The following is a 25,620-nucleotide window of genomic DNA, read 5'->3' on the forward strand; positions in this document are numbered from 1 at the left end:
AGCTTGATTACGCTACTCATTAAGACTTACTGCGAAAAACAAGTAAATCAACCCTTGTAAAAGAACTAAAGAATAATATGACTTTGATGGACAAAATGTCTCAGAGTCCTGCATGTATGATCGATGGGATAGCAAATGTAAATATAGATCACGAAAGATATAATGATATAACATCTCTCATCCTCTCAAAGGTCGTGAATGAAGCTTCTTGTTCATCTCGATTGGATATTGTCACTCAATAAAAGATGTTGAAAAAGAAACCAAATCTGCTTCAATAAAGTATATCCAATAGAAAAAATATCACAGCCTAGCGGGAATTTGTGCAAGGGAGAACATTCCTCTTCTTAACACCCAACAACACAAGTTTCATCCAGTTTCTAGCACAGGAATGGAAGAAACCTATATACAAATACAAGTTGAAAGACAAAATCATGTATGTTACAATCAGGAACAATTGACATCTGATCAGCCAGGAAGAACTCAGTTACGTACAAGAAGAAGTCAATATTCGTCTCATTCTGCACACGACTTAAGCCACGAGTACTAGATACTGATATATCTTACTTGTAGTCAGTGACACTGTCTTTATTTGGCTTTCTTCACAAACATAGATGCTTTTATATGCATCAAAAGTGGCACCAAAGCAAAAGTAAAATATATTAACGTAACAAAACTAGTCAATATAATTGGTGACTGTATGAATATATCTCACTGATATGCATGCTTTCACTGTCTGTGACTGAGTAAGCACTTTGACGGGTCAAGGAAAGCCAGTATTCGAAAGAATTTCAGCAAGCATAAAATGACCTGGGAAAATAATGGACCGTATTAACATCGTTATTCAACCAACTTTAAATCTTCACATGCTGACTGTATTCATGAATCACGAACTGCAGTATCGCTTGTTTTGTGCCACTTTGTGACGATGGACTGCTAAAGAAAGTGTTCCAAGCAAATTGGAAGAGAAGTTTTATAAACCATTCTTGTGTACCTTAATCAACTGGTCACAGCCGGAAAATAGATGAAGGTAATGACAGACCCGCTTCATTTTGATGGATGGGTCACCTGCTCTAGGTACAGTTTTGGACTTGATGGCTTGTCACTGCAAACGGTCATGTATCATTCCTATTTGTTCATGTATTGTCAACAGCTTGAAGTGCACAAATCTCTATAAGCCACTACAATCTGAAGACGTCAGAGTGACGCAAGACGAAACCAAAGATTTTAACACTGAAAGAGAAATTACATGTCTCTTGTCCTCACCAGTTAACTGAAACACACAAGAACATTAATTTATATAAATTGCTTTCATACATTATGTATTTGGATGAAAATTATAGGTGTGAATTATATATTGCTTATTGGGACATTCCATATTTGACTCCAGAAGACACAAACTAAACATTCAGAAATTGCATATTAATCGCTTGTTCAATCTGGAAATGAGTGTCATTGAAATTTGATCAAAACATGAACAATTTTTGGAGCTATGTTTCAGAAAACAAAATTAATGCCCAAAATAAGGTAAAATATGTTTTGGTTTTAAATTTTGTTGTAACGATTGAAGTATATAACTTTCAATAACAGTTTATTGATTTTAGATTTTAAACACATATAAGTGAAGAAAATTTCTTCAATAAAAATTAACAAAATCATAACTATTCTGAAACAGATTGATTTGCAAACAAAGCTACTTATAGTTAATGAGATTTGATGTCATTTTCACGCTATTAAATGGTAAATATAAGTACATAATTCACTATATAATGTCAAATTCTGGTAGTTTCATTGAAAAATGACGGCCAACCATCTTCAACTTCCTTTATAGATCTTAACACGTTCATTCCCAAGGTCATATTTCTGGAATTTCGCTTTGGGTCAACTTCATTTTTTTTAATACCGAAAAGTAATGTATTTGTCAAATTTGGTCTTTTTAGGTGTATATATATGGTTTTTGTTAATTTCCAAAAATGAGTGATGTGGGCCTTTATAAAAATCCATTTACTTCTAGGACTATGTCACTTACATCGTGTCCCCCGCCAGGGCAGCGGCAAGTCTAAGGATTTACAACGCTAAAATTAGGGCTTCGATTCCCCTCATTGGACATAACAGATAGCCCGATGAAGTTCCGCTATAAGAACACACACTCACACCCCTTTTGTTCTAACGAAAGATATATTTTGTTTTTGTAATAAATAACCCAGTTGTGAAAAAAAAAAAAAAATTATTTTCAACAAGGATTTGAAATTAAAATGTTAGTTTTGTAATATATATATACATACATACATACATCCAAATGATGCCCAGTATGGCCAGGTGGTTAAGGCACTTGACTCGTAATCCGAGTTGTTGCATATTTGGTGTGACGGGGGTTCGAACCTGCAACCTTCGGATTACGAGGCAAGTGCCATTATAATGTAACGGTGAATCCCACTATTCGTTGGTAAAAGAGTAGCCCAAAGTTGGCAGTGGGTGGTGATGACTAGCTGTTTTCCCTCTAGTTTTACACAACTACATTAAGGACGGCTAGTGCAAATAGCTCTCATGTAGCTTTGCGCGAAATTCAAAACAAACCAAACCAATCAAACGACAACAAACTTGTTTAAGAGATTAAGGACATGAGTATTATCCTTAACAAATGTTGGGGTGATGTGTACTAGGGGTTGAAAAATACTGTCAAGGTAATATGTGGAAATCAGTTCAGTGGGATAGATACAAGCTGGTATTATGGGGTGTTCACACAGGTTTGTGAATTTATAACTGGTTTTGCCAATACTCCTTTCAGTCATTCTAAACTATCACCACCATGCGATTGGTGATCAGTACCAGTTAATCTTATGATACCATACCTTCTAAATATTGTCTTTGGTTATTTATCTGAAACTTTAATTCAAGTTACATTGCCAACTGCAGAGCTTCCTTTAAATATGTATGCTTACTTTGTTTCTGTGTAATATCTCATATTCTCACCATTTTTGTATTCTCACAAATAACTAATCACTTTTTGTATTGTGATCTAATACATGTTTATACAAGTTTGTGTTTTTCTGCGTAAATATTATTTTAAAACCATAACAAAAGCTCAATAATAAGCCTTATGAAGCAGATTCAAATAGCCCTTTACAAATTAAAATTATTGTGAGTCAATGGCCTGGTATGGCCAGGTGGGTTAAGGCGTTCGACTCGTAATCTGAGGGTCGCGGGTTCGAATCCCTGTCGCACTAAACATGCTCCACCTTTCAGCCGTGGGGACGTTATAATCATACGATCAATCCCACTATTTGTTGGTAAAAGAGTAGCCCAAGAGTTGGCGGTGGGTGGTGATGACTAGCTGCCTCTCTCTGGTCTTACAATGCTAAATTAGGGACGGCTAGAACAGATAGTTCTCGAGTAACTTTGTGCGAAATTCAAAAAACAAACAAATTGTGAGTTAAATTTTTGTGACGTGGATTTAACAACATATTGTGCATGACTCATATGTGAGTGACGCGGGAGCGGAAATGCTAATAACAAATATGAACTCAATAGCAGAGCTTTCCAATGATATCTTTTAACCTCTGTTATCTGAATGGCACTCGTATGACATAATTTAGCCACTTGATTGACGAACTATTGTATATTAAGTTAAAGTTAATTAAACTTAACTGTGAGACCTCCTCCCTGCTGTGAGCAGTACCAAGCGGGGATCGTGAAAAGCAATTCCTGTAGCACACATTGGAATAAATATAACGTCTGTTACATTTGATCAGTTTTTCTATTTATATGATCTCTAAATACAACAAGATAAGATAACGAATAATTTCTAATTTTCAAAAGATAAATGAAATGATAAAACGAACCGTACATGTTTTCTTTTAATTTTCACTGGTGTTCTTCGTAACAATGCGTGGCACAATTTCAGAACTAATTTGCCCTCTGGTATTAACAAGAACCGGTTGCCGGTGCGGAACGGTTAAAGTGGTCAGTTTACTGTTGATACTTGGAAGGATAGAACGTGAATCATAGAATGGCTTCGTTTCAGCAAGATTGTTTGTTACGAGATGATCCAGCATTTAAAAAATTACAAGATTATTATGACAAAAATGGATCTAAAATCAGTATGTTGCAAATGTTCAATGAGGACCCAGACCGATTTAAGAAGTTTAGGTAAGAAAAATCTACATGCAGCAAAAGAAATAATTATTTGTGTCCTTTGTGTGACCTTCAAGCATTCAACGTTTGTCTACTCGAATAATGTGTCAAAATTCTGCTAAATATTTTAGAGTTGTGGTATTTCGCTTAATTTGCATTATTATCTAACTACAAAAATAAAATATTTGGTCAAGTAAGATATGTTCTTTTCAAAAGTTATTTTAAAACTTAAAAACTGTCCCCAGAAATGTTGTTACTAATTACTCTGCATACTCAACATAACTTTCAAAGGTTTAAACTATTCGTCTGTCTCTCCTTTTTTCCTTTTTTTTAAAGCACCTATTAATAGTAGAACGACTTTACAACACTGTCTCCAAAAGTTTTTGCACTTAGTAACATAATTCTCAGAACTCATTAAAACATTGAATTTATAAATGAAATATAAGAAAATCATGTCGTAAACCTATAACGTGTTCAAACATGCTTATTGCACGCGTATTTTCTATAAAATATAAAAATGAAATTAACTCGTATATAATATAAAAATTGTAATTATAGTGTACAGTTTAATTCCAAACATTAAAATGTATTCATAAAATAGTAGTTCAATAACATTTTAAATGCAAGTCAACAAAAGAGATAACATGGCTTTTGACCATAGCAAATGGGTTAACGAAAATATTTTACATAGAAGAGCGAACAACGTTTCGACCTTCTTCGGTCATCGTCAGGTTCACAAAATATAAATTTCTCTACAAGTGGGTTTCTCGACATCACTAAATGGGTTAACGGCCTTCGATATTTATAACATAACTGACAGACAATAAGGAACCATTCTCTTCTTCAAGGCAGTTATAAACCAACCTTTTAGAAAAGCAAAACGTTAAACCAACCTCTTAAGTTTTCAAGAAATCACAATTTCTTATTTTTCTAACCTACTATAAGGTACTAGTCTCCATTTCCATTAATGGTAACTAATTTAGCAAGTCAACATACTAGTTGACCATGATCCATTTTTTTCAGTAATGTTGAGTTGTTTTTCAAATATATAAAACATGTGATCCAATTTATTATGACCCTTTGTACTATATTACACTTACTATAAGTCATTTTTCACATGTAATAAGTAATTTGAGTCATTCTTTAGTACTTCATCAATAGGACCAGAAATATTCAAAACTGTAGTGCATGTCATAAGCAAACATTACAAATGTATTAATTGTGTTACTATCTGTATCATTAATGGAAAAAAAATAAAAGGTAAAAGCACTGACCTATGAGGTACTTCACTAATAAAAAGGGTCCATTTTGACTGGACTTCATTAATAACATATTGCATTATTTCATCTGTCTAACCTTCAGTTCTTTTAACTAGTTTTTCTTCATTTTCTATTGCTAATTTTTTTTGTGACACATTATTGAAAGCTTTTTGAAAATCAGAGTACATCAATTCTACATACCTACCATCCAGTTAACAGGTAACATTTTTAGAAAGAAAGTGAAAGTTAGCAGAATATTTAGGCAAGATTTTTTTTTTAGTTAGCTGTGTTAGCTGTTCTATAATTTCCAGCTCAACTCTTAATACCCCTTTTAAAACAGGAGAAATATTAAGAACTGTGAAGACCTGTTATATATATATACACATATATAGTTCAGAATATTCTTCCATGTGATTTTCTCAGGCTCTGCAAAATGTTTACTAAGAAAACACTTTCTTTTTATGCTAGAATCCAAGTGATAAGACATTATGAAGTTTGAAAAATCATGTTTCTTGGACCCAAGTGTACTTTGTTACTAAGCCTGATAAATTATAGTGGTATTCTGTGATATTGATACACTAATATAAGATTTTTTTATTTCAAGATGTATATATTTGACCTAAAAAATACTGTATACCAACAGGTATATAACTACATAACTTTGTATCAGTTTTACTGGACATCTACTTCACTTCATGAAGTGAAGTGCAAACTTCAATCAGTCCAAATTATTAAGCTCAAAGTTATTGCTTTTTTTTGGTAAGTTTGCTATGGTATCATGCTGCAAGAGATGTCATATTTTTAAGAGAAATAACATCATTATTCAGTGTATTTATATAGCTAGCTTCGAATATTGTAGATGGTCAAGATGTAAGTCCCTTAAACGTTTTGAAATTATCCAAGTAAAATTGAGATGAATGTATTTTGTTTAAAACTTTGTGGTTTCATGCTATAATTTGTCATAATTTATTGTAGAACAATAAAAGCATAATTTGTTTATTTCCTGAATTCCAACCAGCTGACGTAGAAGAGTTTATTATTTTAGTTGGCAAATGACAGATAATTCTTGTTGCATCCTTTCAAAATTTGTTTTTGCAAAATCTTTAACCAAAATATCATCATTCCTGACCTGCAAATGCCATAAAACATCAAACCTAATTGACCAATGATCATTTACACTTGGATGTTCCCAGGTTTTTACTCTCTAAACTATTTATTTAGTTAACAACAAATCTAGAATTATATACCCTGTAGCTAGCACCCTGATAATGTAGTATGGAAAACCATCCTGAATCATTTCAAGAATCCTTTCTTCCTCATTACATGACTTCATATGCCCTCCCACTTGTGTACCAGTTAATTAGTGGTTTAGGATTAAGGTTTGGTGCTTGATTTGAAAGGTACATGTCATGAACATTGAAGTTGAATATAGATGAGGATGTTAAATAAATTTGTAATACAAAACTACTTCATAATTTAGACCAATTTCAACTTGCATGTTGTTCAGCTTTACTTAGTGTTAATATATCCTTTCATATGATTCTTCACTGAATGTTATACATCATATGGGTATGTATAATATTCACAGAAATAGGTAGGCTACATTTTGTTGGATTAGTTATTGTTTTTTGATCAATAAAATTCAAGATGGTAGGAAACATACAATTTTTGTGTTCCTAAAGGAAAACTATTGTTACATTAAGTTTATTTACTTGAATTCATTAACCTTATTACAGTGCAGAATTGTATTAAAACAGAAATTTATAACCACAATTGTTAACATGATCAGTTACGAGTGTTTGAGTATGTAAATACTAAGTGAAGATCTGTTCAATATGATACAGTTAATTATAATTCAAACAGGTGCACAATGTGTAAAACATAGGGAGACTTTGGCACTTGCAACTAGACAAACTTAGTCAAAATACTACTGTTCTCTAATAAAATGGAAAAATAATAAGGTGATCACTAAAAAAATTAATTCTACTTGTATATCTAGAAGGTTGTTTGTTGGATTGTTTAGGTTTTAGTAATTTCAAAAATGCATGTTTCAAGTTATCTACAGAAATGAAATAGTACATTGAGCTAATAACAGAAGTGGGTAGCCTTTTTTGTTGCTTTTTATAGCCTGAAGTGATTTAACAGTTATATCGACTTAATGTTAAGCATTAATTTTAAAGCACTTTTTGTCTAAAGGAAGAATCTATTCAGAGCTTGTAAGATATCACACTTTTAGTGCCTTTTTTGTACATAACAACTACTTTATCTTTTCATGCAAGTCATTAAATTTTAATATTTCATTTTGGGTTTGTGTAGTATCATTTGTGTCTGATTAAGTTCTACCATAACACATGAAAAGAGGAATATATTTTTTTAAGCTTTGAGAAAGTAATTCCTATAATTCATCTAAAAACTTTTGTAACTTATGAAAATAAGTTAATGTCCATACAGTATACTATACAGGGATCAGCAAGATGTAGTTGTGAAAACATTTGTGTATGTTTATGCATGTAGTGAAATATGTGGTTTAACTTGTTTCCTTAAGTTTGTTTTGAAAGTTAATTTTTCTATACTTTAAGCCTCAATGTTAAGACTGCTATGGGAGAAGAGATTTTGTTTGACTTTTCCAAGAATTTGATCAATGATGAAGTTCTACAGTTACTTTTAGAATTGGTAAGAATTTGAAAGTGTATTTCTTGTTCTTGTAACTTGTGCTTATGTAATGTAAAGTCTGAATTTGTGACAGTATAATGCATATGTAGTAATTAATACCTTTTTTGATGCTATTGTGGTAACTGTAATAGAACAATTATCACTGAAGTTGATGATTGTTGCTGTAGTTAGCAATGTGTGACAGAAACTTCTTCATTTTAGTTGTGATAAGTAATTCAATAATTGGTGTATGAGATATTAACATTTTGTGTCTTTATTATGATTTTTTACTACATATCTGTGTTTAGCAAATATTTTGGGATTGTGCCTCATAGTAACTAAGTTCTTTTGTGTTGTGACTATCATATACATGCCTACATTTTTTAAATTTTTGCTGTGACAGGATTATAATCTGATGCCCAAATTGTGTAATGTTTCTATTTCAAATAGTTTTTGGTTTGAATATTACTGATTAAAAAATAAAGTATTTGAGACAGTATTTCTTAGCTGCAAAGTTATTTTTTGTATTTAGAACTACATAATTCTAATGAGCTGTCACTTTTTTTTTTTAAAGTGAATAATAATGATTCTCAAAACTTGATGAAAAATTGCAAGGACATGGATCTGTCTTGAATATTTTTGGAAATTGTAAAAACAAGAAAATGGACATATGAACATTAAGTATATACTCTAAATAGCAGTTATTCCAAAGCAACCAAAGATTGATTAAAGTCAAGTGAGGCCAGCTCAGGATATTGTTGAAAATATGAAGTTAGTTTTAATAAATTGTTTGGATAAGTTATTGATTTTTTAGCATCTTTATTAGTGTTTATATAGTTGTTAAATTTACTTCTGTATTTATAGGCGAAGTCTCGAAAAGTTGAAGCTGCAAGAGATGCCATGTTTTCAGGAGAAATAATAAACTTCACTGAGAATCGTGCTGTACTACACATTGCTCTTAGAAATATGGCAGGCACTTCAATTATTGTAGATGGTCAAGATGTAAGTCACTTAAACTTCTTAAAATAATTCAAGTAAAATTGAGATGAATGTATATTCTTAAACTGAAATGATTATATACACAATGGGTTAAATGTTTTATTAAAGCAATGTCATACATGCAACTCTTGAAGTCACTTGAAAAACCACAGCTGATATAAGGGGACTTTATATTCTAATCTAAGCCATATATGGTGGGAGCTGCTGTTAATATATATTTCATTCCTATATGGGGAATGAAATATAACAAGGGGTGGCCAGGAACTTCAGTTTTTCTTTACCCTACCATGTGATTTAAGATTAACATCTGATTTGGGAGAATTTTAGATAATGAGGGAAAATAATCTTGATATTGGCTTAGCTAATAGAATTATTTCAAGACCAGGAGAAGCTGTGAGGAAATTTGGAAATAAGATGAAAGAAGGAGATTTTGTTGATCATTTTAAATGTGTTGTATGAAGTTGTATTATATTTGGTTACCATGACTGGAGTACAACCTGTTGCAGGTCTTTTTACTGTGTGATGTTGGTGCCTTGAGTTGATCCAATTTCACTTGTTTTCTAATGTCATCACATACAAAGGATATACCTGTGTTGGAAATTGTAAATCTGTGATCTGAAGACATCTTTACGATCTGTGTTTATGAATATTGTGCATTGAAAAAGTTGTTACATACTTTTCCAAAAAGTGATCAGTTTTTGGTGCTATCACACTACCTATGAAACTTTAAGCTCTGATACCTGCTATTCCACTGTGACTTTATGTTGGCTGTGTTTATGATGCAAATTGCTGATTTGTAAATTTAGAACCATTTTGATATATTCAACCTTATAAGACTATTCAACTAATGATTTCAATATGACTGAATTATTTAATATTTAAATTAAAGATAACTCAATTTTCATATATTTAAAGACTCGTTTTCCTGAATGAATAATGCAACTAAAATACATCACAATTTTTAAGTGTGGAAGTAGTTTATAATTGATTATGAACAAATGTGCTTTATTCAAATGTTTCATATTATTACGTTAATGTCTTTTTCATGTGGTAGGTAATGCCAGGTGTTATGAGAGTCCTTAACCACATGCGGGATTTTACGGATCTTGTTAGGAAAGGAGAATGGAAAGGATATACTGGAAAACCAATCACTGATGTTGTCAACATTGGAATTGGAGGCTCTGATCTGGTAAATCATGAAGAGAATACTGATATTAGTTTAGATAATGATGCTCTGTTTTCTGTTAATCTTGTTAAGTACGGTTTGCTTAGCACTTAATCGATGGTTAAATTTATACAACTATGCACAAAACAAAATTATTATTTTTAATTATGATAGCTTGTATATTTTAAACATGAATGTAACACTTCATAGACCAGCCATTAGTCATTCTTTTACAATGGTGACTAGAGTTCTTTAGTTATTGAAGATATTGTAAACTGTGTAGTTATGAAGATTATTTATTGTGAATTTATGAATTGTAAATAAAATATTTTAGAAATTTATAAATTAGTAATACTCCTATCAATGTTCGGTTTAACTGAATAAATGTATATTATTTGCAGTAGTGAGTTTATTCATTTTTCTGACAGGACAGGTTTATTTTTCAAGAACTTGTTCCCTCATTCCTTCTTGCTTGTTGTGTTTCTAGTGAAACTTTGTGGAAAGTAGGACATAAAACTTGCAGATATCGCCTGTTGGCTTTTAGGTCTCTTATCTAGATGATCTGGTGTTGGTTTTATTCAATGGACTTAATTAAATACTTTTTTCCTTACATTTTTGACCATGATTGAACGTGATAACGTAAACTAGTTCTTGTTATTGTTTTATAATTTGTACCAGTTATGTGCACAGGTTCTCAGTGATGACTAAAACTGTTTTCTTAATGAGATTAATGTAATAATGTACCAGTTTGTTTTGTCACATTCTTTACAACTTCTTTTTTCTTATCAACACTTTATCATTTCTCTATAACCATTATTTCTTCACTACGTGTCATGTATCTGGTTGAGCCTTTTTTTAATCTACAATTTTTTTAAACATTTGATTAAGATTAAACAAAATAATATGAAGGAGATCTTGGTGATTAATGATTTTTGCTAGTTTAATAGTGCAGTATTCCTTAAACCATGATATATAGCAAGAGAAAAAGGTTGGTGGTTGGTGCTCTAGCCTTTTACATTTGCTCTAGTCAGCAGTTTAAAAGTAGTGATGCTAGCAGTTAATTTTAGTATCTTTGTCATAACAAACAAAGACAGGGTGCTAAAGTCTGGTGGCACTGGATGGGAAATGAATTCAAAACTTCTTAATGATTAACCCCCAAAAAAAAAAAACAACAAAAAAAACAAAAAAAAAAACTTGAAGTACAGAAAAAAGTTAAAGGCTAAAATTGGTAGAGTACAGATACTCCATTGTAGAGCTTTGTGCTTAACAACAAACAACACATTTTGAGTACTTGAAATAGTAAAAAGTAGCAATAATCATAACCCCTAATATCAAATGATTATTTTTGTCTTTCAGTTTGTTTGTAATTTTGATTGACCAATTTTTGGAATAACTGGAAACTTATTTAATTAAGGTACTTAATTGTAATTAAGGTAATCATTGCTTTTATAATTATAACAATTATACTGTGAAATAGTTTTATGTTATGGAAGATTGTTTGCAAAATGTAGCAGTGCTGGTATTGATGTGGTCCCAACAGTGGAACAGCATGCTTCACAATTCAGTACTTGGTCAGTCAGTAAGCCTGTTTGAGTGGTATATGAATTCCACTTGTTTTCTTGATAGTTCTTTTATAAATTGTACTAAAATTTGTGAGAAACATGAAAATTAGGATTTAACCATGAATAAGACTGAACTTTAATGTAGTGGAGCTAATAACTGCTGTCAGAAAAGCTAATTTGATGGACAGGTAAATAAAATAATGTGAGTGGTAATACATTGCCAGACTGTTGTTTTGTTACATGAAGACAAGCATAGTTTCAGTTGTTCTAAATTTCTGAATAAAATGATATAATTGTAACTATTGAATCAAAATAATGATTAACCTTTGTTTACATTTAAGTACGTGTACTTGGGTCTGTCACTGACATTTTATAGGGCTGGGACAGTTTCTTTGGGTGTATAAACTACTGGCTGGTTGAAGTATTTTATCATTTTCAGTGCTCATTCTGTGGTTTTCATGGATAATGGTGCAATTGTCTTGGGCCAGCTGAAAATACTTTGAATGGCACATAGTTTTAGTTGTCTTTTTTGGAGTGAAGGACCAAACAATTAATGTGTATATTTTATTAAAATTAAATAATTACATTTAAATGAAATTAAATAAGTAAACAAAATCATTAGGAAGGACTGTGTTAAAAATAGCAAATCCCAACCTCTGATTAATCATATTATAATCATAAATTTTTAAGACAAAATTAAACAAAATATGCTGCATTTTTTAAAAAGATCCTAAGGTACAAGCTACAATGAGGGATTATAAAATATATCCTAGGTTTTGGGGGTGACTGAAGAAGTAGAAACTCCATTGCACTAGGGATACACTGCCTATAAGACTCACACAAAGAATAATAAAATAATAAAATAATGAAAGAAATAGAAATAGAAACTGGGAGAGTGAGATGTGGATGCTCAAGCCATAATGTCCCATATTTATATCACCCTTCACTGCTTGCAGACAGTTGTGGGAAGGTGGTTACTCTCCAAAGTCAAGTAAAATAAGAAATGAGAAAATAAAAAAAATTAAAGAAGAATTAAATAAAAACTGATAATTATAATGTTCTACTACTTGGGGTAAGTAAATTAAATAAACTTACCACCTGAAGTTGGCATTACAGCTCCCATTATGGTGGTAAGGCACTAATTAATAGCTCAGTAGATGAATTATACTAGTATGAAGAATCCCAACCACCACCCATGAAATCTACTGTGACTATCAAATATCAATAAACAAGTCTTTATATGCATTAAGGTGTTTATCATCATAAAGTGGTGTTTAAATTGCCTTATTTACAACTGAAAATGGTTACTAGAGATTTTAATAAAATTTCTTTAATTTTCACTTCTTTTTATTTATTTAATACATTTTTATATTTGTCACAGAATATTTTAATAATTTTATTTAAAGTTTCTTTGTTAAATCCATTAAATATTAATTTTTGTATCAATATTACTACATTTAATAATAAAATATTGTAATTTATTACAAATTGTACTTTAATGTTTATGACAGATGGGTATGGTGCATTATTAGTAAAAGAGGGTAAACCTTGTATTGGAAATGCAAAATTTTTTTATTAAAAATATTTATATTGATATCATCGTCAGTTTAATTTTTAAATTTAAAGAATGTGTCTCTACATTAGATATTGAAGTAATTTCAATTTCTAGTTCTACTGAATAAAAAATGTTAATAACATTATTTATTTCTGCATTATTTATAACAACTAAATCATATATATATCTAAGTTAAAGCAAAAATATTTGGGTTTATGTTATTTTTCATCTCGAGGTGGATTCCTGTATGTGATGAGGGGACCTCCCAGAGAAGGTTCTTTCAGTTTACTTCCTCTAAGATCTGAAGAGCCTCCTATGTATTTGCTGTGTGTGGAGACCTATAAGGAGAGGATAGGACTCTGGTGGTTGAGGAATCTGAGCCTAGCATACCACTTTGGCTTTGAATTCCTGTAAACAGGTGGGCTAGGGTCAACCAAGTACCAATGTTAGACATTTTCAGAAGGTGTTGTGAACATTGTGTCTGATGCTGGTGTTTGGGTAGAGTGCTCACAAAACCATGGAATTGCTGTAGTGTCTTTCTTTGGCATTGCAGTGTGTTCTCTTGTAGGACTCTGTGATGGGTTGGGACAGTGGGCACTGAATAGTTCTTATTTGATTGTGGATACCCCCATTCATGAAAAAATGAATAAAAATTGTTTAAAGAAAATGATAATTGGTAAATGGCCACTAATGGATAACTTTGTTCAGCAGTTAGCATCAGAGTCTGTTTCTGTAACTAGCTTTCTCATTTTGCAATTATCTGAAAATCTTTGGACAGATGGCTTCCTTTTTTATTTGAAAAAGATTAGAAGGGCTTGCTGGCTCCCTAAGTCAGTAAGAAAGTTACATTCTGGAGACTAAAACTCCTCTTGAATTCAAAGAACGTTGGGGATATACCTACAAGGGTTACTCTCCATGCTACTCTGAGTTCCTCATGAGGAGCTAGTGTTGAGAGGGATTTGAAGAAAATTCCAGAGTTGGAGATCCTCACTGATTTTTTTTTTCCAACCAGGGTGTTTCTGCAGTGTGCTGAATCTCCACTTGTAAAGACAGAATTATCCTGCTTTTATTCTACTCAGAGGCTTGGAAGTTATTGTCTCCTACATCATCTAGGTCATATACTGATGCACTCTGTTCCACTGCTACAGTGGGATTGCAGACGAATATCTCCATGCCTCCATCAGAGTCATTTGCAAAGCATCTGAAGAATTTTTTGCCCTCCATGGTTAAAAGAATTGATGAGTCTATGTCTACTCCCATCTCTGTCCCTGACACTCCTTCTGGTGGCTTCCCTGGTCCATTTTTTATGGTTCCAGGTTCAGGCATTTCCTCAGGTCCATCTTCTTTTCTGGATCTAAGGTTCAGAACAATTGTTCTCATGCCCTCAGTTGCTGGAACCTTTGTCCACAGACAGAATCCTACATGACCTGGGGCAGGATCTGTGGAGGTCAATATAAAGAAAAAAAATGTGGTAGAAAAGAGAAAGGCTCTTTGCCCAAATCTCCCCTATCTAAATAAAAATGAACACTTTGATACAGTTGAACTGTCGAGGTTTTCAGATATAGATGACATTAAGGATTTCATTGATTCCCATCATTTTGTGTTTCTCCCTTTACAGGTAAAGTTTCTGAAGCCTGGCAATGCAGTCACCCTTTGGCAGTTCCCTTTGTATAGAAATGATAGGTTGTGTGATGGATGAGTGCATAGAGGTGTGGCACTGCTAGCCAATTTGTTTGTGCCTGCCCTGTCTTTGCCACTTGATACAGCCTTGGAGGCCATAGCTGTCTGTGTTTCCTGAGTCTTACCGTCACTATTTGTTCACTGTACATATCTCCTGTAGAGACCTATAATTAATAAGACCTTGATGTCCTCATTTAACAGTTACCATCTCTCTTTTTATTCCTGGGAGGGGTTGTTCCATAGAGTGTATGCTCTTGGATCACAACCTTTCTCTTTTCAGTAATGGTTCTTATAATTATTTTCATGCACCTAGTCAATCTTTTACTGCTATTGATCTCTCTATTTGCTCCCTTCCTCTTTTCATAGAGGGTTGACAGTGACCACTTAGGCAGTGATCATTTTCCTATCATTTTGAGAGAGACTTGCGATGGTTGATGCTACCCAACCCACATGTCTTGACGGAAGCTGGACTAGGCCAACTGTCCCTCTTCCACTGCTCTCTCAGAACTTGCTCTTTCCATTGTCTGCAACCCATCTATAGATAGATGACTGTGGAATCAGTGACTGACTGTATTCTCAAGGCAGCTGCTCAATGTATTCCTATAATCTTGACATGTTTTCCATGGTATCCTTGTCCTTGGTGGAATTTACCTCCCACATGGCATGGAAGGCTCAAAAATGGGCTTGGGATGCCTTTTGTATGTATCCCACTCTTTTGAACAGCATCACTTTTCAGTGGGCATGTGCACATGCTTGGCAGGTAAGATGTTAAAACCAGAAGGAATCTTGGATTAAATTCACAACCAGCATCTCTTCTACCACCAGTTCCAAAGTCATATGGGATAAGATCTGATGCCCAGAGCATCACTGATACTCTTTATGAAAGCTTTTGCTGGGTATCTAGCACTTATGCTTCATCCTTCACTTTCTTAGCCATTAAGACTCGGGCAGAGCTATCACCTCTTTCCTTTCAGGCTTATTGTGTCTATGGCTATAATCACCCCTTTACACTGGTGGAACTCGAGCTTGCTCTTCATCAGTCTGGCAGTACATTGGTCAGTTCTGATGATATACATTATAAGATGCTGCTCTCTCTCCTTCTCTTGCTATTCTTCTGTAACTGGATCTGACAGAAGAATGCTTTTCCTGATGCATGGCACCAAGCTGTTGTCCTCCCTTTATCTAAGCCTAGGAAAGATCCCAAGATTCCTTCAAACTACTGTTCACTTGCTTTGATGAGCTGTCTCTGTAAAATCTTAGAGAGTATGATTAATGCTCATCTTGTTTTGCTCCTCAAATCCAACAACCTTCTCTTGCCCACCCAGTTTGGGTTTTGATGATAGCACTTCACTGTGGACAATGTGATTCAACTTGAAATGTCAATCAGAAAATCCATTCTCAAGCAACATCTTGTTTCCTTTTTTTTACATGATACTATGTGGAGGTATGGCATTTTCCGATTTTTGTAAAAAAATTTTAATTGACTGTTGATTCCAAGTTTGTGTGGGTTTGATACTTTTCCATTCTTTCCTGCAGAAACTAGTAGTTCCTCAGGGCTGTGTTGTCAGTGTCACACTTTTCATTATAAAGATTAATGTCATTACTGGACAACTCTCTACTACATTTTGAAATGGACTGTTATATTGATGACTTCCACATCTCATGTCAGTTGTTGAGCAGCAGGTTTATTGAACGGCAGCTACCGACTGCCATCAGTTTACTGAAGGGGATCACAGCAAATGGTTTTATCTTTTCTCTTCCTAAAACTGTTTGCATGCACATTTGCTAATAATGGGGTATTCACCCTTACTCTGAACTCTGTCTTGGTGAAGTTGTGCTTCCACTGGTTCCTGAGGCAAAGTTCTTTAACCACAAGCTGACCTTTATTTCACATATCAAACAACTGTGTCAATTGTATAAGGGCACTTAACATACTCCTTGTCTTCTCTTCCACCTTTCTGGGAGCAGATCAATGTTCTGTGCTGAAGATCTATCATGTATTCATTCAGTCGAAACTGGGCTATGGGTCTGTAATCTATGGCTCTGCCAGAACTTCAGCCTTCAAGATGTTGGACCCTGTCTACCATCTGGGGCTTTGGCTCTGCATGGGGGCTTTCTGCACATCTCATGTTCATAGTTTGTACACTGAGTCTCGTGAGTCTCCTTTACACCCCCACTTTTTGCAGCTGTCTTTACTGCATACTTCAAAACTGTGGTCCTTACCACAGCATCCCACCTAGGGTTGTGTTTTCCTTCCTCAGTGGGTTATGCTTTTTCAGAATAGGTTGTCTGCCACTGTTCCTTTTGGCTTTTGCATCCAGGTGTAATTGGCTGAATTAGGTCTGTCCTTTGATGACATTACTGTCTCCACAGCGTATCCCACCTTGGCTTATTACCTTTCTTTAAATCACCTGAAGAAGGTGGATACTTCAGATTGAAAGTATTGTCTTCTATTTGCTGAACATCTTTCAAACCATCCTTCTGTTTCCATTTATTTGGATTGTCTGAAATCAGGTTTGTTGTCATTTGGTGGTTGCTCACAGGCTCCCCTCTACAGTTTTTGCATTCACTGCTGAATCGTACTCGATTTATTTTGCTCTGTATCACATAGAAGCTATGCAGCACATGAATTGTACTATTTAAACTGAGTCGTTAAGCTCCCTACTGGTTCTGAAATTGCTTCATGATAGTTCTCACCCGATCTCACCAGTATTCAAAACCAACTGGCCCATTTCCATTTAACATCTACATCTATCCAGTTCTTCTGGATACCAGGTCAAATTGATATTCATGGGAATGAGCTCACTGATACTGCAGCTAAGTCTGTCTGTTGTTGTGCTATCACAGCTTGGATGTTCTACACATGGACTATGGCCCTGCATTCAGTGCTTGGTTTCACACCAGTTGGCAGTTGACTTGGAGTTAGCAATGTGATAACAAGCTTTTCTAGATAAAACCTTTCATTTGACTTTTACTGTCTTTTCGTGAGAGGATTGGAAGGATGAAGTTGTTCTAACTAGGCTACCCATTGGTCAGTTTTTAAACTCATCATTTTCTTACAGCTGGGACTGATGCACCAATGTGTGGTCTGTGTGACACTCAAGTTGCAATAGCCCCAGTTTACTGTAGTGCTGTTGTTATAACTTTGACTGCACTATTTTAGACGTGTTTTTATTGCAGCTTTACCCTTGATATTGGACAGTGTCATTGGCAATTGTGACACTGTGCACCTTACAAATGTTTGTAATTCTTTAAGGAATTTGGCCTTTTTAATTGTATTTAAGTTTTTATCCAGCTGTTTTTGTTTTCACTTAATTTCCTTATACACTTTATTATAATTTTACTGTTTTTTGTTTTTTTATACCAGTTTGGTGCATATAGCCCAGTTGCTTTGCACCATAAAAGGCCAAACAATAACATGTAATTTTTAATAAACCTCTTCTCATAAGAATAAAGATATAAATTTGCAATACAAGTAGAATAAGTAGCTCCCATTGGAACTCCAATTTCTTGTTTAAAAACCTATTTATTAAAAATTTGTAATTATTATAAATGCACAAACTTGATCTCTGTTTTTGGAGCTAAATTTTCTTCCAGTTCTGTTAAAGGATATAAGAACTCTTTTATTAATGAATTTGTAACAAGATTGTCTTTTAATGAATTGTAGTGTACATGTGTTCAAATGAAATGTTTGAATATTATTTACTTGTTCAAAATTTCTTAGATATTCTAAAATGGATTGATTATTTTCTATTATCCAAAAATACGTTTTTTATTATTAACACCTACATTTTTAATTTTATCAAATAATTTGATTAATTTATCTAATAAAATGGCTGGTTATTTAATAAATTTTCTTATTGAGCTAGAAATAAATCTAAATTTAATGCTTTTGAGTCACAGGTCAAAGACCATGTCATCATGTTTGTTGACTTGCATTCAAAATTTTATTGAACTACTATTTTATGATTACATGTCAACAAGTTTGGAATACAAAATTGTGGATTATAAACTTTGATATTATATATGAGTTAATTTTTTAAATTAAAAATAAAAATTAAGAAGAACACATCCAAATATAGATTTTAGTGAACCATGTGGTATGTTGAATGTAGCACTGGTTCAAATTAGATATTTGTGATGTCAAAATCATAAGTTTGTGGTTTTGTATAATTTAGGAACTCAAACTACTAATATTTTATCAAGCTAGAATATAAAATAAGAACCTCATATCTATATACTTTGCTGAGATATGGGTTACATACTGAATCAAACACATTGGTCCTGTTTTGGAAATGGTTTGTTATATACATTTACCTCAACTTATGATGTGTGAATAACCAATCAACAGCTTAGAATGCTCTCAGAGTGTTTTTTTTCAGCTATTGTAATCTTTGAAAATGCCACCATATTCTTTTGATCCTAGATTTCAATGAGGTAGGTTGTGTTTAATGTAAAGTTTCTTATTTTTTGAAATGTAAATACATCTGAGTTACTAAAATCGATAAATTATGGTGGAACTCTGTGGTATCAGTTTAGTTATTTATGGTTCCTTTTTGACAATTCATCTATATATATATAAAACCTAAAAAAAATTGATATCCTTCATGTGCGAAATTTTAAAAGGCTTAGCAACCTATGTCCAACAACAACTGAGTACAAAGGTTACAGTGAGAAAAGATAATTGTTTGCTTTACTTCTTAAATTATTGTTCTATATTATAAGAAAAATAAGTTTAATAATTTAATTCTAAATACTGATAATCTATATACATATACATAATGTATAATAATTGAAATGTGACTGTATTTTACAAAATACTAGTCCACTGAAACATTGCCAAGACAGGGAGGACTAAAGGTCAGTTTTATAATACTGGATATGTAACATGTATACACCTGGACCACATCAATGCAGGTTATGTAATATTAGCTAGGTATAACTTGAAGGTCAATATAATAAAAAATAATGAATATATCTGTAAATATATAGCATTTTGAGACTTAAGCTGCTAAGACAAAATATTTGTAATTTTGTATTATAATTTGTAGTCATTCTAGTATGAAAAGAACATAATTTATATTTCCTAATTTTGTTACGTTTACAAGTTTGATCAAGTGACAGACCCCACATAGTTGGAATATAGAAAATATTCTAAAATGTATTTAGGAAGTTTTATAGATTACAAAAAATAATAATTGAGATTCTTGGGATTAAGAATATTTTTTAACCATAACATGAAATTACTTTGCACTCAGACTACTAATAAAATAGACTATTTTCACAAACAAATGTTTAGAAAAAATGTCATTAAAATATACAATATACTTGTAAGCTTCACTAAAATTCTACCAGATTTTTAAAGATAAGCCTGCTTTATCAAATGTTATAGTGCAAATACATAGCATTTGCAGATGTGTAGACAAATATGTATATTATATTGAGCCTGTAGTGAAAGGGTTAGTCAGAGATGTCAAATTAAGGAATAGCATATATAAAAGGTAAATCTACATATGAATTTGGCTTAGGATAAAGTTTTTTATAAGCTTTAATTAAATTATTATTTACTATATCCTCAGATTGGTTAACATGTTTAAATGTTTGTGTATTAATAATTTCTGTTATCATAATTAATACATAAAATCTTTTACAAATGAAATGAAAATTGGTACTTGCATAGTGTTGGGGGGGCATTAAAATCACTTAAATGTATGAGAAATTTAAAACACTAATACAGTATTAAATGTATATGGTGTATTTAATTTGTTTTTGTTTTTCACAACAACAACAACAACAACAACAACAACTTCACATTAGACTTGTACATACTACTCAGAAGAAAATTTTTTCTGGAGACCAAAACTTTTTGATTGCATTGAGAATAGAATTGAATGGATCTTGATCATGTAGCATCTGTCTCCACATAAATTCAGCTAAATATGATTAGATGATGATGTGCAGTGCCTTAATGCTTTTTATTTCTCCACTTAGCTGATCCCCAGAACATTATCTGTTGTGTACCAGTTTCTGGGTCGGTGAAATTGTACTTGTGGTCAACTTTAAAGTGTTGAAATCCTGACTCCAGTAGAAGTTCTGAATTGTATGACAGTCATGAATCTGAGTAAATTATTGATCCCTGAGGGATATTTTTTTGTATAGCTTCCATTATAGTAGTAGAAGTAAGATCAGGAAATTGAACTAGAAAGCATTTGTTAATTTAAAGACAAATGCCTCTAAATATCCATTGCTATGGAAGTTGACAGCTGGCATTATTCTTTCATTTACTTAACAGGCTTTTGATGATCTCTACAATTAAGTTATGACCTCCAATTTTCTTAGGAGACTGAACTAGTAGAACATGTGCACATACTTCTGAAGTAATTATTCCAATCTTTAGGAGTTTTGTTCATCATGTCTAATTATTGATGGCACTAATCTATCAAAGTAATTTCAAATGTCCAGCAGTAAATAAAATGAAGACTTGTTACAGAAGGAAGTTGTGATCTCACAAACTAGTTACCATGTGCATGTTTATTTTAGTACAGCAATTTCTAATATTATAGCACCATTGAATCTTTCCTCATAGTATATCTTCATCTTTTGACATTTTTTACATGTATGTTTAACAGGGAGAATTCTTTTGCCTTGCACAAAATAGACTTTTTTCTTCATTTTTGGGTAGATTGCAAACTTTCATTATCTTTGGGGTGAGGATAAAATGTGGCTTAACTAGATAATTAAAAAAAAATTTATGTTAAATTTAATCACATTTATAATAAATCTGATAATAAAAAAAGGCTCCCTATTAATATGCAAGTACCTAAAAATTATAGTTATCTTTATCAATGGGAACTGTATCATATTTTTCTTGTAATTCTTGATTTTGTTTCTTAATTGATGAAATGATAGTGTATCTAATTTTATAAGGGATAATTTTATTTTTTTAAATACCTGAAACCTCCATCCATAAAAACATCTAGATGGATAGGATGTAATATAGTTAAATTTCAAAATATATTAATCAGTATTGTTTTCAATAGATTTTATAACATTTTGCTTATGACATTTTGTCTCTCTTCTGTATTTAGATCCTTTTTTAAGTATTTCACGTGTAGTTTATCTTTTATAATTTCCAAGTTACCAGCAACAACATGTTTATGAAAAGTATCAATAATTAAACTATTTTCACACTCAAAAGGTCAGTTATTAACTTCATCAACATTTAGGTTGGTAAAAAACAACTTTTATAATTATATAATAGTGGACCAATTGGAATTTCATATTTATAAGTAAGGATAGGCTTTAAGTTTTTATGAGAAAATATTTTTGTAGATTGTGAATAATTATAGAAATCTGCAAGTCATTGAAACTTTGCTTAAAATACCAAAGATGGGTTAACTTGCAGTTTCTCTTTTTCAAAACTTGAGATACCATTGACTTTTATCAATATTTTATGACATCTAAAAATAATGCTTTGCATAATTGTTTCAAAAATCAAATTTTTTTGTATATTAGTTAATTTTCTTATTTTAGGAAGAATACTAATATTATCCAAATTAATACAGAATTATAAAAATCAACCCATTTTAATTTATTTTCCCTTTACCTCTAATGTTCATACTTTTATGAAAAGGTTATCTATAAATAAAAAATTAGTAGTATAGTAATCATTACTCCAGTTCAAAGCATTGTTCAATATTTATGCAGTTGAGTGTGACTGTAAGCCAGCTGTTAGTGCTTTTTTGTAAGTTGTTGAATAGTAGGTAGGTGTCAAAAAATTGAAAATTGATTAATGTAACTTCTCATTTCAAGGAAGGTGATAAAAACATCTCATTATTTATAGCTAGATCTATTAGGCTTACATCAATGGTAAGAAAACCTTTTGAAAATGCTAAAAAATGCTATGCAAAGTCATTTAACCCTTTTGCATGTGTCATAATGTTTGTTATATTCGGAATTTAATTCAAAACTTTGTTATCAATGCATGTCAATAAAATCAGAATGTAGTTTATAATTTAAATTTTTATTTATTTTCTTAAATTTTAATTTTACAATTTCAAAAGAATATTTTAAGCTGTCTTTACTTTCATTAAGTAATATACATTGGGTATCGTTTTCCTTTTTTTAGTTTGTATAATTTTGATAGTATAAAATTAATATTGTAAGTAATCTAAACACAACCTCCAAATATTGAAAAGGTCGTACCTCAGCTTCTCCATTTGCTGAGATATCAATAAATTTGACCAGCTTGCAACAGAAGCACATCCATCTATCCTTAACTTTCAAGATAGTTTTGAAATCTGTCTATTTTTTATTTTGTACATATGTTTATAACCATTAGATAGAACTTGTTTTCTACTTTGAATTTGATGGAATTAGTCATAAATCCATAAGCAGTGATTGATGTATGTGTGTGTATTTGAATGAGCAAAGCTAATGCTCATAGTGTTAATGATATCTTTAAACCTACTTATTACATTGTTAGAAATCTAGTTAACGTATAGCTGTTTTTAAACATTATTTTAGTGAGTTGTGTGTTTGTATTCTAAATTGCTTATGTGGAAACTTCACAAATTTTAGCTGTGTTTGAATGCACAGTTTCACACCATACCATACTGGTGAATGAGAATCTGCTCATGCATTTGTGTTGTGATTACGGGTTAAATAAATTGTATGGGTTGTAAACCAGGGAAGAAAACCATAAAATTAAAATAAGCTGTTTGTAAAAGGGAAAAGGTTTACATGTGAATGTAAAAAAATTCTGATATGATGGATGTGATTGAAATAAAGTGGTATTGTTCATTTTATTTTATAATTTACAAAATTTTGTTTTTATCACACATTGATGACTTATCTACAGTTAGTGTTAGGGTAGAGGAAATAACAGATAAAGTATAAAGTTCTACTTTAGAAAACTTGTTATTCATTTAGGAGGTAATGCAAATGAATTTTAAAACTGTAAAATGGAATCATTATTTTTAGCATGCAAAATCACCTTCCACTCATATTGAGTTGATAAGAGCTTCATAAATAGGCATAAAGATCATTACTAACTGTCTGCATGCAGCATATTTGTTATATTTATTGAAAGCTTGCTACATTTCTAGAAGGTACAGTGAGTAAATTCAGAATGCTTATAGTATCTAACATGCAAGGTCATGCAAAATGGCCAACCCATTAAGAAAGTGTTAGCAGAGTTGGGTGATCAACATAGTTTCACTATTTGAAAATCTTGTCTTTCTAATCATCTGACATTTTTAGTTTAAAAGGTTTGCTCTTTACATTGGTAAACATGAACCAGGTTATAAAACCATGAAATTAAACTGTTTGTAAAAAGGGAAACAGTTGACATGTAAATATGAAAAAAATGCTCTAAAATGATGTGTGGATTTTGTATATCTGAATTTTTATAAAGCATTTTATAAGGTACCTAAAAGAAGGCTTAATTTCTAGTTTTGGGGGATAATTTTGTTGGATCAGAAACTGGTTGAAAGAAAGAAGAGGACTGTAAATGTAGTTAAGTCAAATTGGAGTAATATCACAAGTGAGAGTACCTTGAGACTCACTGTTAAGACTTGTTCTTTTTCATTTACTTTAGATGTAGATTAAGGAATGTTCTTGTAAATTCCTTGAATTCAAAAATATACAATCTGCTAACACCATAGCTATTTCTTGACCTCCAGGAATTCCACTCTTTGCCTGTCTGGCCCTTGAGAACACTTGCTCCAGTCTTTTGTACCCAACTCAAATGCCTCAGGCAAATTATAATTTGTAAATTTCTACACCAACTTCAATGTGTTCTGTATCTAGAAGCTGTATATAAGCACCTCATCCTGATAATGTAATTACTTTTTCTTAACAAAGCAGTTGGTACAGGTTTTTATCAACAGGAGCATTGTGATGAAACTTTAGAATGGACAGCAGCTGCCTATTGTGGAGACTGTAAGTGTCCTAGTTGCTGTCCATTCTACACAGTTTCATCATGAATATTCTACCTAATCAATCTATCAAAGCATTGTGATCTTGAATGCAGTTGATGTTTCTGCAGTTCTCTATTTATATTTGTTACTTAACCAAAAGAAAGACATTTTCCAGTGTATAGTTTACTAATTGCCATACCTTATTTGTAAATTTGTTAATATGATTTTTATATACTAATTTCAAATCATGTTTGACCAAGTTATTTTGCCAATGGGGCAGTTTTTGGAAGAGGTTAGTATAGATGTAGTTCTGGTTTATGCCTGTGCATTCTTATATTTTTTTCTCTATATAATACTACCATACTTGTCTTTGGTTTGTTTATTTTAATTTGTGTTTCTGGCAATATTCCACTATTTGATTTAGAACTAATTGTGAATTGGGGCTGCTATTGAGGGGGTTGTGGAACATTTTGCATCACCACATCATCTGCAAATTGAGATGTTACACAAACATTTGGATCTGTTAATGTACGAGGTCTGTTAAAAAAATACGCGGACTGTTTGAATTACGTGGCTCCAGTTGGTTCCAGGGGAATCCGCTTGGTGTCGCTAGGTTTGCATAGATCAGCTGATTACAACGCCAATTCCCGATTGCAGATATCTTTATTTGTGTATTAGCTACGTGGTTTTAAGTGAA

General features: G+C 32.2%; 1 protein-coding gene across 1 annotated transcript in view; it reads left to right on the forward strand.

Moving 5' to 3' along the window:
• Positions 1-3,708: 3,708 nt before the first annotated feature.
• The window catches only part of Pgi (glucose-6-phosphate isomerase), a 76,299-nt gene continuing 54,387 nt past the window's right edge, over positions 3,709-25,620 (forward strand). Inside the window, exons 1-4 of the mRNA XM_076478817.1 lie at positions 3,709-4,146; positions 7,970-8,063; positions 8,907-9,044; positions 10,096-10,230. Of these exons, the coding sequence (XP_076334932.1) occupies positions 4,007-4,146; positions 7,970-8,063; positions 8,907-9,044; positions 10,096-10,230 (507 nt within the window). The 5' untranslated portion in view covers positions 3,709-4,006. The remainder of the gene's footprint in view (positions 4,147-7,969; positions 8,064-8,906; positions 9,045-10,095; positions 10,231-25,620) is intronic.

This window comes from Tachypleus tridentatus, chromosome 13 (genome assembly GCF_004210375.1).
Source record: "Tachypleus tridentatus isolate NWPU-2018 chromosome 13, ASM421037v1, whole genome shotgun sequence".
NCBI lineage: Eukaryota > Metazoa > Arthropoda > Merostomata > Xiphosura > Limulidae > Tachypleus > Tachypleus tridentatus.